Genomic DNA, 17,527 nt, shown 5'->3' on the forward strand with positions numbered 1-17,527 from the left:
AATAATATTTAGCATTTTGCCTTAAGAATATTTAGCATCTATGTCCATTCTCTTTTATTACTTGCTCTTCTCTTCTATAATTTTAATCTCATTTGTCTTACCTTCTATTTTGTCATCAATCCATCTCTTCCTACATCTTCCCTACCTTCTCTTGGGATATATTACTTTAATTAATCATTGATCTTATTGGTATTCTTTCCTACCCCATTCTCTCAAAATGGTTAGTCACTAGTCATAATGATTTGATATACCTGGCTATATCTACATCAGTAATTTATTTCAGTTCCCTGGTATAATGTATATATTATCCATTCAATGAATTCTCTAATTGACCTATGCATTGATTTTGAAGCTTTCTTTTGAATGTCTTCAGCTTATTTCCATCGAATTGATGGAAATAAGCTGAAGACATTCAAAAGAAAGCTTCAAAATCAATACATAGGTCAATTAGAGAATTCAATGTGAGAAGAACTGATGTGCAAGTGACCACTGGACACATTTTGGAATATTTTATGCATGCTTAAGTTTGTTGTTCTTGTATTTATCTTACTCTGGAGCAGCTGTAGTTTTGCTAAATATTTTCTATTTCCTTATTTTAGACCTTTCTTTGATACAACTGGTTGTATTATCATCAATGCATACCAAGGCATATGTTGAAAAATATGAATACCTTTACACAGCAATGTCATACTGTACAGAATCACAACATATCCCATTGCCAAAAAATATGCGCCTTCCCCATGGTTCCCCCTTCTCTTCTTCACTGGGCATTATGCCTTTTTAGAAGTAGCTCAATGTTGGTATCTATCAACACATTTCAATGCACACAGTCACTTCAGCTAGCTTAAAAAGAATGGTTTAAAAAGAAATAAGAAAATCAATCATTTATGGAAGGAGGAGGCTATTCAAAGAACTCTGGTAAATGCGTTAGCAGTTACTTTAATTGAGTCATGTGCACTAAAATGAAGGCATTGCAAGGTTGTTGAAGCTAGATAATCTAATTTGTAATGATCCCTGACCTCAGTAATTACCCTGAAGATTGGTTTCATAGATGGGGTAGAGTTCATTTAATATTCATTGGAAGTTAATTTCAAGCATCAAAGTAGGTGTGCCAGTTCCTTTCCCTGTACTAAGGAAGTTCTGGAGCCTGAAAAATCAAAGTGCTGATTGTGCCCAGAGAAATAATTTGAAATCAAACCTTTCAGTTAGCAGCACGATTCTCTACCCACTTGGCAAACAAACCCTGCCTTGGCCATGCTTCTTGAATCACTTCCTACACGTATTCGTTGAATATAGCATAGGTGATAATGGGCAACCCTGCTTTACATCTCTTCCTAACACTGCCAATCCCACACTCGCACCTGAGCAGACTGAGACCTATACTTAGTCTTCTATCCTTCCAATCTATTCCTATTTTCTGCAATATATTTATTAGTTTTCCCAATTCACTCTATCAAATGCTTTTTCGAAGTCTATGAAGCAGGCAAATACATTCTGAATATATTCTATATTCCTGGCAATTGGGGATCTCATTGCTGCAATGGGATCATGTGTCCATCTCCCCTTCCTGAACCTTCACCTCCTAAGCAATCATTTGCCCTGCTGTCCATCTTTTTGTTGATGATCCTGAGAACCACTTTAGCTGCATGAAAAATCAAACTAATTGCTCTATAGTCCTCACATGATGTAGCCTTTACCTTTTTCAAAATAGGAACTTACACTGATCTCACCAAGTCTTTCAGCCAGATTCATTTCTAATAGGTACTACAAATCAGTCCATATAGACTCTTCCTCCCACATTTTCTTAAACCTTTTAGTAGTTCTGCAGGAATTTTGTCCACCCCTACGACCTTATTTGATTGCATCTCCCTTGATACCCTATCTCATCGTCGAGTATGCCTGGACCTAAGCTATCTTCCCCTACTTCATGTTCTCTTACTATGTCTAACCTTATTGGCCTAAGTTCTTTATCATACAGTTCTTCTGTATATCCCTTCCATCTCTCTTGGGTCTTTTCTGTTTCAACAATTATTTTACCTGACTTATCTCCAACTATTATCTTGGAGTTCCCCTTTTTACTTCCCAGCAGTGTTTTGAATTTCTTGTATAGTGCACCAATGTGACCCTTCCTCTACAAACCATCTCAATTAATTATTGTTCTCTTTGCACTACTTAACTTTATATTTACATTCTTCCATTTCCTTCTCTCTTCTATCTCTCTAAACATCTCATCCATAATCCATGGTTTCCTTGTCCTTTTCCTATTAACAACTCCTATAGTTTCTTTTGAAGCTTTCAATATCCCTTTTTGATGTATTCCCATTTTGCCTCAATAATTAATACTTGGATCCTTTCCCTCGCTCATGATTTTCTCTACAGCTTGCTGATACTCCTTCCTTGTCAATCCAGTGAATGCCTTAACATTCCATATCCCAACCTGCCTCCTGTGCCTTATCTTTTTGAATCAGATGCTGCTATTCATAACTGCTAAAGTGTCCACCAGCATATACAGGTATCTTGTGCAATGCTTCATGTAATGTGAGCTAACTAATTTCCAGTGACAAGTTTTGGGATAATCTTGAATAAATGGCTAGACAGCATTTGTGGAGGGTGGTTCGTGTACCTATTTCTGTAAAGAAGTATTCCAGGGTTTAAATTGGTTCAAGTGGGCTACTCAACACATTTTTGACTCAAAATTCATTGAAAAAGGTGAAAGAAATTAAATCGCAGGTATTTTCAATTCAAATACAATCAATTAAGATTAACTGATGTTTGCACTGAAGTTAAGGCTTATTAGTGCAACTGTATTCCTGTATTACCGGTAGATACTGTCCTCTCAAAATGTTTAGTTCTTTGCAGTGCCCGTTGATTGTATATTATTATAAGTAATCATATAATATCTCAGTTTTTGACAGCCTAATCAAACAAGGTTTATTTAATTAACAAGCAAAATCATAGATAAATTAACTGTTATCAGTACATCCAAATTAATAATGCAAAATATATTGTAATGATGAACCTCTTTTTTTTGAGTTTAACATACTCCTGTTGGTACTAGATAGGAACTGACTGGTGGAACTGACACGGTTGAACTTGAACTGTTTAAGTCTTACATAGGTGAAAAGTCAACATTTTTTAAACATAGCACTGACTCATTAGTTCACTCAACTCTAGTGAATCATCCTGAGATGTTGAGTACAGTTTTACGAGTAATATAACTCATATATGCTTTAGCTACATTACAGTCCTTTTTAATGCATTAAGAATGTGAAAACAATTGAGGCTTATCAATGCCTCATTGCACATGCTTAAAGCCCTGAAACTCATCTATTCATGTATGTATTTTTAATAAAAGCTTTTAAATTTATTTTTTTAATTACATTCAATATATTTACGGGTAACTGGGGAGTTTTTTTAACATAATTCAGTTTTTTCCTCAAACTAGCATTATCATAAATATTTTAATAAATAAAATATTTGTACACAAGATAAAAATCATAAAGTAGCTCTTCTTTTGGTTGCCATTTTAGATATTTATTATATTTAGGCACACTAAATACCAAAGGACCACAAGAAGCTAATCACAAAGAAGACTCCCTTTTGGAGTGGCTGATAGCCATTAATTCAAATGAATCCAGAATTGAAAATGTCATGATTGGACACTTAAACCAAGGGATATTTACATGTTTACTCAAACATAGGGGGACACTGAAAGCTACATTTAAATGGCTTGTGTAGACAAGGCAGTAGATGCCCAGCTACTTTCAGGAAACACTTCCAATATGTTCCGCTTAATGTGATCTCTGTTTAGTTCTATCAGTAAATGGTTTAAAAAACAAATTTAAGTTTAGTAAAAATGGATATCCCATTATTTTAATGCAATCTAATTAACAGTGTACTATTATCTTAAAAACAAATGCATACCAATAATTTACCATTAGATGTGTAACTGATTCCATGAATTAAACTTGGATAAGTATTGAGTAACAGTAAATTCAGATGTAAAAAGATAAAAGCTAATATATAAGAGTTAGGCTCTTTACTCAATGTTATCAACCTTGATCTTTAGTGCACATGTTGGGAAGGCACTGAACAATATCAAGAAAATAATAAAAGATGACATATAGTGAAAGGATAAGTATTCTTTAGATTTGTGACTCTAACAAAAATTCAAAATCACCTCGGTCAACTACTAATTCAACAAGTACCAACAATCATAAAATTGGAATTACATGTACAATCAATTACCAAAAATAGGGACTCACATTGTAGTAAAGGAAATTCATTCCACCACAGTGATGAAGGCTCGTCAGAGGACATACAGCATTATCAGGTGTCCTTCCATCTACTCAAAGATTTCCAATCTTCTGTAGCTCCCAAGAAATGCACACATAGAAGTGAAAAAAGGAGAAGAAGAATTACTTATATGCATTCTAAAAGGCTCTTCTATTTTAATGATCTTTGAGGTGAAGTCTATGAACGTTTATCAGTGGATATGACAAACGGAGGAATGGAGATAATAAATTAGAATACAACAAATGTTTATTATGCCCTGAGACAAGACCCATAGAACAAACAAAGAACATGAATCAACCATGATATCACGAATGCAATTTGGGAAATAACAGTGATCTTGATGCATGCTTCAATATTTAGTAAAACATTCTTTAATTAAATAGAATAAAATTTAATTTTTTTAAATTTCTAATGAACAAGATTTCCTAAGACAGGTTGGAATGGATTAAATTAGTTGCAAAGCTGCCACAATAAATGACCTATAGGGAGGGTGGTGGTTCATTGGGTCAGAAATACAAGATTGTTGGTTCTGTTCTAGTTATCGCAGGAAGGTTTGTAATTATGTTTGGAAATGATTCAATTTCAGGAGAAATGTTTATAATTGGTGAAAAAAAAGTCTTCTAAGAACATAGTTCAAATGTGCGCAGGTACTTAGCAGACCTAATTTTTCATAATAGCGACTGAGTTGTTTCTTGGAATTGGTAACAAAAAAAAGAGCTATTTTATAATTTTTATTTTAAGTACAAATTTTTATTTAGTAAAATATTAATGATACTACTAGTGTTAGGGAAAAACTGAATAATGTTGAAAAAAAAATTCCAGTTACACTTAAAGTGTATTGACAGTAATTGACAAGATAAAGTTTGACAAGACAAAGCTTTTATGATAAATATATTCATGAATAGAAGTTCAGGACTCTAAGAATGTGCAATCATGCAATTTTCATTCCCCTGAGAGACAAACAGGCATATCTCAAGCTCTCACTCCCAGTACCAGAGCACAAGTATTCCATTATTACTTTGACGAGTTACTTTCTGCAGTTAATCTCTGTCTTAGGACCAAATTGCTTTTGGATTCTTGCTTAAATTTCCAGCTAATCTTTTCATTTTGAGTTTGTTAATGCTTTCCCACTAGCTTTCTCAAAATTTGCAAATGAACACTGTTCCATACACTTAAGTAAAGAGAATTTCTGTGAAAATGAAAATCTTTTACTTGAAAACATCTTTTTTTAAGATATGAAACATTAATGAAAATACAATGCAGTAAATAATTAGCAAATAAAAATAAAATTGGCGACAGAATCAGTGAAATTGAACTATTACAATTCTTTCACATTTCTTTATTAAAGTAATAGTCGTTTGCATTTCTTCCTCTGCAGCTACTGGATAAAGATTTTGTACAAAAACTTATCTATGGTTGTGGTGAGTTATATGCCAAACGACTAAGCCAAGATACTAGTTTGGTTGAACAGTTATATTGCCAGTTTGCATCACATAAAATTCCATCTTTGTGTCCATTTTGGAGAGTAATGGGAAAAATCTATTCAGTGACTTCTGTTGAAGAGGCTGTAGAATGGGAGAGAGTCAGATGGCAAATAAAAACAAGAACAGAGTAGCCTAGCTACTTTAAATGACTTGAGAAAGAAATATGGAAGAGTTTGATGAGATGTATGGCTGGAGATGAATTGGAAAAGAAGTTTATTTGATATAATCAATCGTTTCAGGCATAACTTTTTGAAATTGTTCCATGGTGACTGGTGTCAAAATAAAACTTTGTAATTCCACATATAGAATAAAATTAAATGAGACCTAGGTTTCACTACTGTACAGCATCATCAGGAACAGAAATTACCTCCATACAGGTATAATTAAAAACCATAAACACTGTAATTAACCCGAAGGTTGGTTTGGGGGGTGATGGTAGAGTTCACTCAATACTAAGCCTAACAACATATTGAATTCACACATCAGGGTAGTGGGACCAGTTCCTTCCCTGTGCCGGCTATAGTTTCCCAGGAAAATCTGCTACCTAAAAAATCACACTGTTTGGGTGGAGCTGATGATGTCCAGAGAGGCATGCCTGGGCATTGAACCCGAGGCCTCTGGTCAATAGTTAATGCTGTACTCCTGGACCACTGCACCCCCATACAAGTTTGTGCCCACATGTTATTGATTGTGGGGATGGGTCAGTAATTGGGAGAGGAGTAGTTTGAGGGTAAAGGGAGGGGTATACCACCATCCTTGAAGGCTGATTTGGTTATCTGGGATGGAGGAAGGGGATGGGGAAAGGCAGAATGGCACGCTGCAGGGGCTGGATTCCTCTGAATTGAGGCCCATGTGTTTTTCCACCACGAGAAGGGGGTGCGAGGTAAACACAATGCTCTTCACTAATGGATTATTTCTTCGACAGTTTTTAAAATTTCCCACTGTTGAATAAAAATGAATTGATGAAATATAGATTTGGACTCTTAACACGGTCTCATCTTAAATGGATCAATGACATAGATAGATATATGCATATTTATATTCAATGGAATATAAATAATAGAACCTACACCTAGAAAGGAAGAGTAAATTCAATAATTAATTTCTGGGCAACAATGACAATTAGCTCATATTTTCCTAGTTTGAAAAGAAATTTTTATCTTTAGAAAGATATATTAGCCGGTTTGAAATAAGTTTCAAAATTATTATATTAATATGAAATATATGAAATTCTGTTCAGATTCATCTATACTTTGCTTTTCGTTTGTGTCGTGACATCTTCAATGCTTCCAATACTATTAAACCTATTTAAATAAGCCCGCCATGAGCACATACATTTCGCAAGGCAAACAATAGATGGCGTACGTCACCCTCGTAGAACATGTGTCATTTATATTTCGATTTTATATTTACCGACGATTATTTGTAATGGAGTAATTAAAATATAATAACAAATGAAAAGCGTCGGATTTTATCGTTGATTTAAAATTTTCAGTTGTTGCATGAGTTTCTTCAATTATATAAATTAAGTGAAATCACCGAAATAGTTCGAAAATCCACTTCTAACCACGCCGTTGGTTGTTGCTCGAACGACAGTTCGATCTTCAAATTGCTTGTGTCAAATCCCGTGGGTAAGATTAACTCTAGTTTACTGGCTACTAACATAACACGGTAAGGGTCTATTTTAGCAGTATTATCTGCGCATTGTAATTCATTCAGGAATTATACCTTGGGATGAACCCAAACTGTTAATGGAAATTAGTGGGTACTTGTTTTTTTGCTGTCAATCAGTGTGGGATTTCATGATTAAGAGTTAATGAAACCATCGGAATTTCCTTTCATTTTTTTCATAATACAGTTATCGTGATATGTATTAATTAGTTTTTGGCCATAATAATACAAATTGCGTTATGGCTAATTTGCCGGAGTATCGGATTTAGTCTGTCTTTTGCTTCCCGGACGGCGTTGCTCATTTTAATTTCAAATCGTTACCCGAACATGGCGTCAATAAATGGTAGGGAAGATATTTCCTATATTTATAGGGATAGTGGGAAAATCTGCTGTTGATAAATAAATATAAATCCCAAATTTCTCCATTCCACAAAGTATGATGGCAATATTCAGTGATGGGATAGTAGTGTTAACCATATGAGTAAAGTTGTTAGCGTTTCCTATGCAATTAAAGTAATGAATTATCTATTAATTACCTTTGTTATCCCTAGATGCTGCAAATCCTTCAGAAGAGATTGAAAATCAGCCGTCGTCATTGAATGGAATAAACGACGCAGCTATGGTTTGTTTTTAATCACATTTTCACTGAAGTCATCTCTTTGACCATTATCAGATATGAATGTTATTTGAATCCCCAATCTAGAAAGCGGTATCTGCGGAGAAGGAATCATTTTCCGGTGCTCCACCGAAGAAATCGAGAGTTGACCTTCAATCTCTTCCAACTCGTCAATACTTGGATCAGACTGTTGTTCCTATACTACTCCAAGCTCTTTCAACAGTTGCCAAGGAAAGGTTTGTAAATTATACTTAAGCATTATTATAGCCTTACTCTGCCATTTCGTAGTTTTGCAATTCGTCCTATGATATGCGTTCGTTTAATTATTTCTTCCTGTATCTTACTAGTCCTGTCACTCACTCAAACGTGTGTTAAAGGATTATCACCGAGTAACTTTGTATGGCATTCTTTATTATGTCGACTGCCTACATGCCAATCATCTGCACATAACACTGAAATAGACCGTGAATGAATCAACGTATTTATGTGTATGGTTGATATAAAGTAAATTAAATTTAGGCTCAACTACATATGTTTATTCCGCCGTGGTAATTACCATTTAGAAGTTTTTGGGATATTTATATTAAAATTCAGCTAAAATTAATAGTGAATAAATCTGTGTGCGCGCCCAACTTTCTATTAGATATTAATTCATGGTTGTTGATCTAATTCCACTTATAAAATACTTGTTTTGTATGACTGTATTTTAATTGGCAGAGGATCTTAATTCACTGTGAATTTCCGATCTTAGAGATACCTATTCAGCCGATTTTGTGCAGAAAAAACTCGTCTATTTCTTAGAATTAGAGTAATAGATTTAGGTAATAAGTAAGTTCATTCATCACAAGAATTGAACTTTCAAAAATCTCTTTTCAAATAATTTCTTTGGAATTTAGCCGGTGATAATAATGCAAACAAGCTTTAGTGTTACATTTATATAAATTATGTAATTTTAAATCTTAAATTATGAGACAGCTAATCATTTACTATTAATTAGTTTTTAATTGTATAGTCAAATATGGAGTGAGTATTTAAACTTAAGCCACCTAGATAGCAAAAATTCCCAAAAAAATGTGCCACCCTCAGCATCTAGGGAATAATTAGTTCTGCTCAATTGCTTTCACTTTTACTAACCTATTGTGTTCTGTTTTTAAAATCCTTCCCACATGACTGCATTAGAATGCCATTAAAATGTAGTGATTGTTAGAGTATTGCTTGTGCTGCTTGGTTTTTTAAGTTATCCCTTGTCTCTATCTGTGAGGGGACCCTCCCGCTGCCTGCAGCATTGTGTCACATTCCATACCTGTTTTCTTTGGGATGGAGACCATTGTATGTGGCATATCCATGTGGTGGAATTTTGCCTTATTACTTTTCAAATTGTAGCTTGCATGTTTTTGGATAAATTTTTGCTACATTCTAAGTTGCATTTGTTTGTTAGTTATTAGTATATTTATTTGCATGCGTTTAAGTTGAAAGAGTTTTTGCATGAATGTATATGCCATTGTGGGTGTAGGTTTGCATGGATGCATTGATTTTACATGTGGTTTTTTCTCTTTTGCGGATGGTGACCTAACACCCCCCTGCCACACGCCCTTGTGGTGGCTTGCAGGATATTATGTAGATGTGTATGTATATAGTTACCTTCCTGTTGTAGGAGTGTCTCAAGAGTTGTCCTGCACCAAAATCCCCAGTATTTTAGTTAAAGGCTACCCTGGAACTTCCGTTTTAGGATGTCTCATGGATAACATCATGGCCACTTATGTTACAAATTCACTATAATTCTGTGAAAATTTGTTGTTTGAAGATTACCTGCGAGTGAAGGAAATTTTTCTAAACATTAATATATTCTGACATTCTCTTATTATATTATGTTAAATCAAGACTAAACCTCAACTGTAAGGCAAGATAATTATATTTGTGGGTTACTAATCTCATATTCATGCACTAATCTCATATTCAATCTCATATATATGCACAGGCACATTATTTATGATATTTGGTAAGATAAGTCTCATCATATGAATTGAGAATAAAGTTTTTGTGAAGTATTTAATTTCAGTCACACAAATTGAGATTCCATTGATAGAGAAAATTAGACAAGGATTTTTTTCTAATGCAAAGCCAATATCATTCATATGATTCATTACAACAAGAATCCTGTTTCTTATCTGGCATGAATGGAAACTTGTTGCCAGGGGGCCCAAGTCTGTAACTTTTCTCTCTGGGAGGATTAATAAAAGTTTTATCCTCGAGAATTCTCTCCGAACACAAGTTTGTAACTGAGCGAGATAACTTCTTCTGCTGACTAGAAGGTAGAAAAGTCTGGACTCAAAGAAGTTTATGGAAGATGAGAAGTTCATGTGGGGAGTACAATGAAATCTTTCGTTACTACTTGTTTACATGTTGTCACCCGAATCCATATTATGCAGAGAAGTATCATGCGGGGCGTGAAAGCGTTAGTATATTTCATATTAATAATTTGGTTGAGGATTTTACTGCAACAATCTGAGAGGACTTTTGCATTAATGGGAATATGAATTCCTAAAAAATACCATTGGAAGGTTAGTGTCAACATTGTTATTTTTGCAAATGGTTAACAGGTAATTTCATATTTACGCAATCAAATTAATCTTTACACAAAATTTGAATGCATACCCAGCATTAGCTGTGCAGCTAAAAGTTATCAATGGTAATCATAGAAAGCAACGTAAAGAAAATGAAAACTTGTGGATCAAAAACTATTTCATCAAAACCACATTAGCTCTTCCTATCAGCTGTGGTAGTGTAGAATGAAGGAATAACTCCTTCCAAATTTTAATCCTCTATAAATATTTAAGTAATGATTTCAACCAGTCATAGTAATTTTATATTTCATCATTTTACCATCAAAGAAAAGCAGGGAATTCGTTATTGGTTCATCCTCTAGAAAGACTGTGATATTTTATGTAGTTGAAGTTTAACCAGTTCAAATCCTGGTGAGATGGCCTGAAGTGGCAGTAAAATTTGATTTTAAAAACCTAAGTGCATTCTGATTTTGCCTATGAAATGATAGTTTGAAAGAACTGCAATGTCTGAAAGATAAGCAACCAAGATAATGATGGCTGTGTTGACAATTTTAATTGCCCTTGGCAAGCACTGGACAATGAGATTTAGTGTTTAAATGAAATAAACGTTTGGAAGTATTTTATTGAATCATCATTTGATGAATACCTACATTTGTTTCATATGTATGTGATTGTGGGATTTAAGTCTATATGATAGCTGTTTGTACATTTTACGATTGAATTAAGGAATGCTGCTTTTTCATCGTATAAAATGGTACTGCATTTTACGGATAGTGCATAAATGTATTAATTAATGAAAGGTCACCATCTTCAATTATCATATCTTGAAGCCATGCATCATTACAGTTCTTAGCAAAAGTTCTCTTTGGTAGGAAGGGAAAGCTCGCATACATATTTAGCCGCACCATTTCTTGTTAATGATGAATTCCAAGGGGTAGATAGCAAACTTAATCTACCCAATGTATAAAAGTACCCTTTTTCATCCATTATAGTGCAAACTCACCCCAACCTAACTAGTTAGTTAACCTACTTCAACTTGGGGGCTGGTTTTAGAAATAGAAAATTTTTCTAACCATCACTTGTAAAATTACTGATTCTTACCTCACTCATAGACTAAACTAAGTCTTTTCGTAACCATAGTCTATGGAAATACATGATTTTAATTTTTAATGTACGAGCACTTGATTTACGGGAAGATGGATTATGCATATCCTGATAGGCAATCAATATCAATGCAATATTCACACAAAAAACAATAATTCATGAACAAACGAAATGGTGTTTCAAACAAAAATAATTATGTTTCAATTGCATGGAGATTTGAAACTCAAATCCCAAGTAGCAATGGTAGTCAATTTTACTTGTCCATGAATCAGTGGTAGGACACCATATAATTCAATGAATACAACCTTTCATGATTTTTACGGAAAATTTTTACAGCAGAACCAATCATCTTAAATCCTGGAACGACAAAATACCACTATTTATTTACTGCAACAGATTTAAGAAGTCAAATTAAATTAAAGAAGTTACCTTTGCTTAGTCGTATGGTGTTTGCCTTTGTTCTCTATTCAGAGTGAGAAGGAATCTGGTCGAACCCTATAAAGAACCACAACCAATACCAATCTGTATCAATTTTACACAGAAATAACAGTCAATTTGCAATGAATGCACAAAGCTAACTATTTTCCCAAAAAAGGAATTCGCCTGGGAGCCCAGGTTGCCTAAAAGAACAGCAATTTTGAAAGTTTATGTACCTACTTTATCTACATTGCTTCAATCTTGCTTGTTTGCGCCATAGGTATTATGATAGTTATTTGCATGCTACAATTAGCAGTACACATCAACTGCTTGTTGCTCGGAACATAAATTATGATTGTTTAGATGTAATTGAACTTCTACATTTGTAAACAAAAAGGCTGCAGATGGGCGCAGCACCAAAACACTACCATTTTGATAGGATTCAGTAATCCAAGAAAAATATTTGAGAATTATTTAGAAGTCTTCCCCAGAATCAAGCATGTTTTCATCTAACTACTCCTAATATGTAGGAATTAATCTCAGTGGTCCATATCGTGCTTCACAATTTAGGAAAGAATTAACAAATCCCTGTCAAAATATGCAATTTTACCTAGGAGGAAGCTTACCCCCCTCTCTGGATTGACGAAATAGATTCTAGCATCAGTCTCTCCCAGAAGTTGTTTAGCAAGTTACAGACTTGGGCTGATTGACTCATTTTCTCTCAGAGAGCATCATCTTTCTCTATCCTGGAAGAAAACAAGTTACATACTTGTGCCCCAAATGCTCTAGCTTTTATTTTTTAGTGTTAATTTTATTATTATAAATGAAAAATTGGCTAAGGACTTAGTTTAAAGTAATAAGCAAACAAATTTTAAAATAGCTTCCTTCTGATGTCTCTCATCAATCCCCTCTCCTCTCACACCATACCGGGCACTGCCTAATTTGTTTTTCTTTCTGTCCACTTCTCCTTTTCTATCCTTCTCCCTACCTAAGTTTCAAAAGCCTCCATTCTATGCCTACCACCCTGCTTAAATGGCCAAATTTCCACCGTACAAAACCACACTCCAAATCAATCACTTACATTCATGGAATTTTTAAATTATTTTAACTTTTCAATTTCTAAAGGAAATGCCTTACCCTCTGCTGCTTCTTTCAAGTTACAGTGCAATGTCAAGCCGAGCTCTTGCATTTGCTTTTGAAGAATGCTGCTCTTGGCCATCATCCTCTGGGTTTTTTTTCCTACCAATTATCCTTTGAATATGATTTTTAGGAATTGATAATGCCTTGATAACATGTCCAAACAGTTTTGCTAATCTTTTTGTGACTTTCTTTGTTTTATTATATTTTAAGCATTGTAAATATTTTTTTCCCACCATTCAGTCTACCCATGTTGGAAAGTGATAGGCCAAGTTTGAAAACCAATGAATTTGAATGCCCAAAATCATTTTCAGACTGGTATAATTGACTTTGGGTGTTCAAACTTTGCCCAGATGTGTATAATATGGGTGAAATAAATAGTGGTAATTCCAATTATTGTGATTGAATTTTTCAGATTAAAAAGAAAACATAAACCCCTGACTTATTATTATTATAAGGTAATCTACCGGTTATGGTAGGTTTTTGGATGGGCAAAACAACCTAATAAATATTTTGTGACTCCTAATCAAACACAATCCAACAACCTAATCTACATCTGGTCCCTCTTTATCTCTGAATACTTCCTTCCTCCCTTCATCCTGTCCAACAACCTTATCCTTATCCTGCCCTTTCCTCTTTTGCCTAACATTCTCTCCTCTATTACAGTCTTTAGTATCCCACTGGCGATCAATATGCCCTTCATCCATTTTTCCTGCCTCCATAGGATTTCTCCCAATAAACCCCTCTCCATGCCCACCACACCAAGTATATCCTCATTTGTTTTCCTTTTGGTCCATTTCAACTTCATTCTTCTCTACGCCCACATTTTAAAAACCTCAAATCTATGTCTATCCTACTGCTTTAATGACCAGTTTTCCACGCCGTACATAGCTATGCTCCATATCACAATTTTTAATACTTTTCGTAACATCCTTACTCAACGTCCTTGTCATCAACTCCCTCCCCCTTGTGAAAGCCTCTTTGCCTAGTGCAATTTTCTCCTTATGTCCCTACTACTTTGACCGTGTTGGTCCAAAACACTACTGAGATACGTAAACTGTACTACCTGCTTTAGTTTTTGCCCTCCTATTTCAATGTTTAGCTTAGCCTTTTTCTTTCTAGAAAATCACATAACCTTTATTTTATTAATATTGATTCTCATCCCATATCCTGTCGCCCTGAATATCCAATTTACTCAGCAATGCTTGCAACCCCTTGGCTGTCTGAGACACTAAAGCTTGGTTTTCTAAGTATGATATACGTGTTTTCTGGTATAACCTATGCATTTTAATTGTCTTCTATTATATTTGTTGAAAACCTTATTTGTTTCATGTGATCCCATTTTATATGAGATAAAGATAATGACTGAATGTGTCAATAGTTTCCTTATTTATTGAGTGCCATAGCCATCTTTTTACCATAACCATCATGCTGTAGCCATCCTGCAGCATCACATTATATACAAACTTGGCTGGTTGGCATTTATATGATGCAATCTTTCTACCTTTACCACTGATATTGGAAACTGAGGTATTCCTCCACGCTATGAAAAAATTGCCAAATAAATCCTAAATATATATACTGTAGCAGATGTGAAATTTAATATGCATTGGGCTAATGGGGTTGCTACCCCTCTGCTAATACATGCATAAATGAGTCTGCAGGGGGCTAACGTACTGGCTTCCCACCGAGAGGGCCCGGGTTCAAATCCTGGCGGTGTTGAATATTTTTCAGAGGTATCTCAATCCCCTACTTGAGGTGCTTTGTGGAGGGCACTTTGAGTAAGTACGCCGTCCGTCGGATGGGACGTTAAACTGCGGACCCCTTGGCGCCTTTCGTAAAGAGTAGGCTAATGCCGACGCCGGGTTTCTCTCCACCCTTCATCCTTTCCTGTCCATCCCCTATGGCACAAATGACCTTAGCTGTCGGTCGCCTCCCCTAAAAACCAGTACTACGATGAGTCTGCAGGCATTCAGCTTTAATTAGCATAAGAGTTTTGTGAAGGCATAGAAAATGGTTGCTCTTGATATAAAGTTCGATTATATCAAAATAGTAACGGAAACTAAACTTTGCATAAAAAGTTTAAATGACAATAGCCCCATATTAAGAGAGAAGTATATAATACACAAATATTACACTAATTATTCCTTTTTCATTTTTCACCTGTTCTACTTAGTGGATCAATTTCTGCAAAGTTACTCTTGTATAAGAAATTATTTGATCATGTCAAGAATACAGGAATAGTTACCAGGCATCTGTGCCTGTAAAATTCTAGATTTTTATTCATCGCCGTACTTTTACTTTTTGGATGAAATTTTTTTTCCTTACCATATAATGTGCAGTAGAATGTTAATATTGGAAATTGCTCCTCGCTGAAGTTTGCATTTACTCTCAAATTCATTTCTTATTTTTATAATAATGGTTATTGCATGACATTTTTGTTAAGATACACATCAGTACATTCCCGTTGCCTCTAATGGAGTTTGATTTCCCTAGGCCACATTCAAATATGTCTTGCTTTACATATGTTGGCACTTGATTTAACAATTAATATAAAATTCTTAATGGTAATCAATTTGAAAATTTACCTTTGAGGATGCTGCTATCGAATGCACTATGATGTTATTTCAGTAATGTTTTCTTCCTATATAAACCATTTGTATCACAGATAGGTTTTGTAAGAAAATAGTCGGGAGATCGTGAAAGTAGAGTATTTATCTTGTGACTAATATAAAATGTCTGTCAAAATATGTGATAGATGCCTTTGAAGAAGGCAAAGACTGTCTTTGTAACTTTTAACATTTGTTTGCATGTTTCTCTGTGTTGACCATAAATTAACTTTACTGGATTTTTAATTTCAGGCCCCCAGATCCAATCAATTTTCTGGCAGCTTATTTAGTCAAGCACAAATCACAGTTTGAGCAAGGTAGTTCTTGAGAGTTGTTCTACTTGGTCTTTTCTTGGATACTGAACCAGAACCCATCGTGTGTCTGAAAGTAAATGAAATTTTTTACTGGTGTTGAATTAGCACAATGATACTAGATATAAATTTATGAAGTGCTGAGATGTTCTTCAGATGTGTGTTCCTTTAAATTTATGGTACTTTCTAAAACTGGGTCCATTGTAAAAATGAAAGTGTCAATGCTGTACAGAGTAAAAATCCTTCCTCAAATGATTTCTTCCAAGGAGTTGGTGGTTTGTTTTTATACGAATGAACTCCATCTGTTAAATCTTCTGAAAACGATTAACTAAAGAGTTAAAATAAAGTGACCTCAGGAATTTTCAAGTAATGCATTCTTTTTCTGTTAATTGAAAATTTAAAAAAATCTCATCTAACTTAAAGTTGGGTAACAGTTATTTTGTTCCATTTTGCAAATGCATTATAATATACTCCTGTGAAAAACAGAACTCTAGGGTCTCAAAAAATTTTCCTTAAATTTTGGCCCAGTTCCCTAGACCATGTATGTGAAGGGCCAATGGTGAATAGTATGTGAGTGTTAACATTTGTAGAAGTTCGTGGTTGATTTTTAAGTATATGGATGTAGAAAACCAAAGTCAGTTGAATCAAATTATCAGAAGTCTGAGATTTATATTTAATGGATGCTTACTAACCATTCTAAATATTTGTTTGTTGTCCAGTATTTGTGGGTATGATTGTGGTTAATTTGTTTTCCAAATTAATTCAGCAGGTAAAATTATGAATTTTGTGCTGTTATATAAGAGATGAAGGGATTGATTCATATTGTAGAATTATTTCCATGTTTTACATTCTTACTGCTCTGTGACTACATATTATGATGTACATGACTGTAAACATCACTGATATAACAATGTATGAAATACAGTGGCTTTATTAAAATTATTTACGTTTTAATAACCATGTCTTATAATTTCAGCATTGTAAAATTTCTACATATCCAGATTATCTTGGTAGGTAATGTCCATAGTTTGTGGCGAGTCCCAATGGTGTTGTGAGTTCATATCTTTCATGGATGTGAATGTGCTCTTGTTAAGAGTGTGGCTTCCCTTGTTTAGTAGTTTTTAATGGTTTGAAATAGCTGTAGCCATCCAAAAATCAAGTTTGACTCCTATACAATGTTTCCAGGTGTGAAAAAGGAGGGTTTAAAAGGGTGATATTCATTATTTCTCTCATAGGTTGGCCATTATTTAGATTTAGGATCTGGATTGTCCCTGAAGAGTAATATGTTAAAATACATTGGGATTTCTGTGCACCGACA

General features: G+C 34.4%; 1 protein-coding gene across 1 annotated transcript; it reads left to right on the forward strand.

Moving 5' to 3' along the window:
• The first annotated feature begins 7,757 nt into the window (after positions 1-7,757).
• On the forward strand, positions 7,758-17,157 carry LOC139698454 (protein dpy-30 homolog). Its single transcript, XM_071597337.1, has 4 exons — positions 7,758-7,794; positions 8,003-8,073; positions 8,155-8,303; positions 16,151-17,157. Exons 1-4 carry the CDS (start codon positions 7,779-7,781, stop codon positions 16,224-16,226), a joined length of 312 nt encoding a protein of 103 aa, XP_071453438.1. The 5' UTR covers positions 7,758-7,778; the 3' UTR covers positions 16,227-17,157.
• The last annotated feature ends 370 nt before the right edge of the window (positions 17,158-17,527 follow it).

This window comes from Hetaerina americana, unplaced genomic scaffold (genome assembly GCF_022747635.1).
Source record: "Hetaerina americana unplaced genomic scaffold, ioHetAmer1.1.p SCAF_10, whole genome shotgun sequence".
NCBI lineage: Eukaryota > Metazoa > Arthropoda > Insecta > Odonata > Calopterygidae > Hetaerina > Hetaerina americana.

What these genes read in the sequence shown, in the direction of transcription:
- LOC139698454 (XM_071597337.1), top strand. An exon ending in GAATAAACGACGCAGCTATG is followed by an intron (nt 8,074 to 8,154) that starts GTTTGTTTTTAA and finishes TCCCCAATCTAG; the next exon opens with AAAGCGGTATCTGCGGAGAA. An exon ending in TCAACAGTTGCCAAGGAAAG is followed by an intron (nt 8,304 to 16,150) that starts GTTTGTAAATTA and finishes TTTTAATTTCAG; the next exon opens with GCCCCCAGATCCAATCAATT.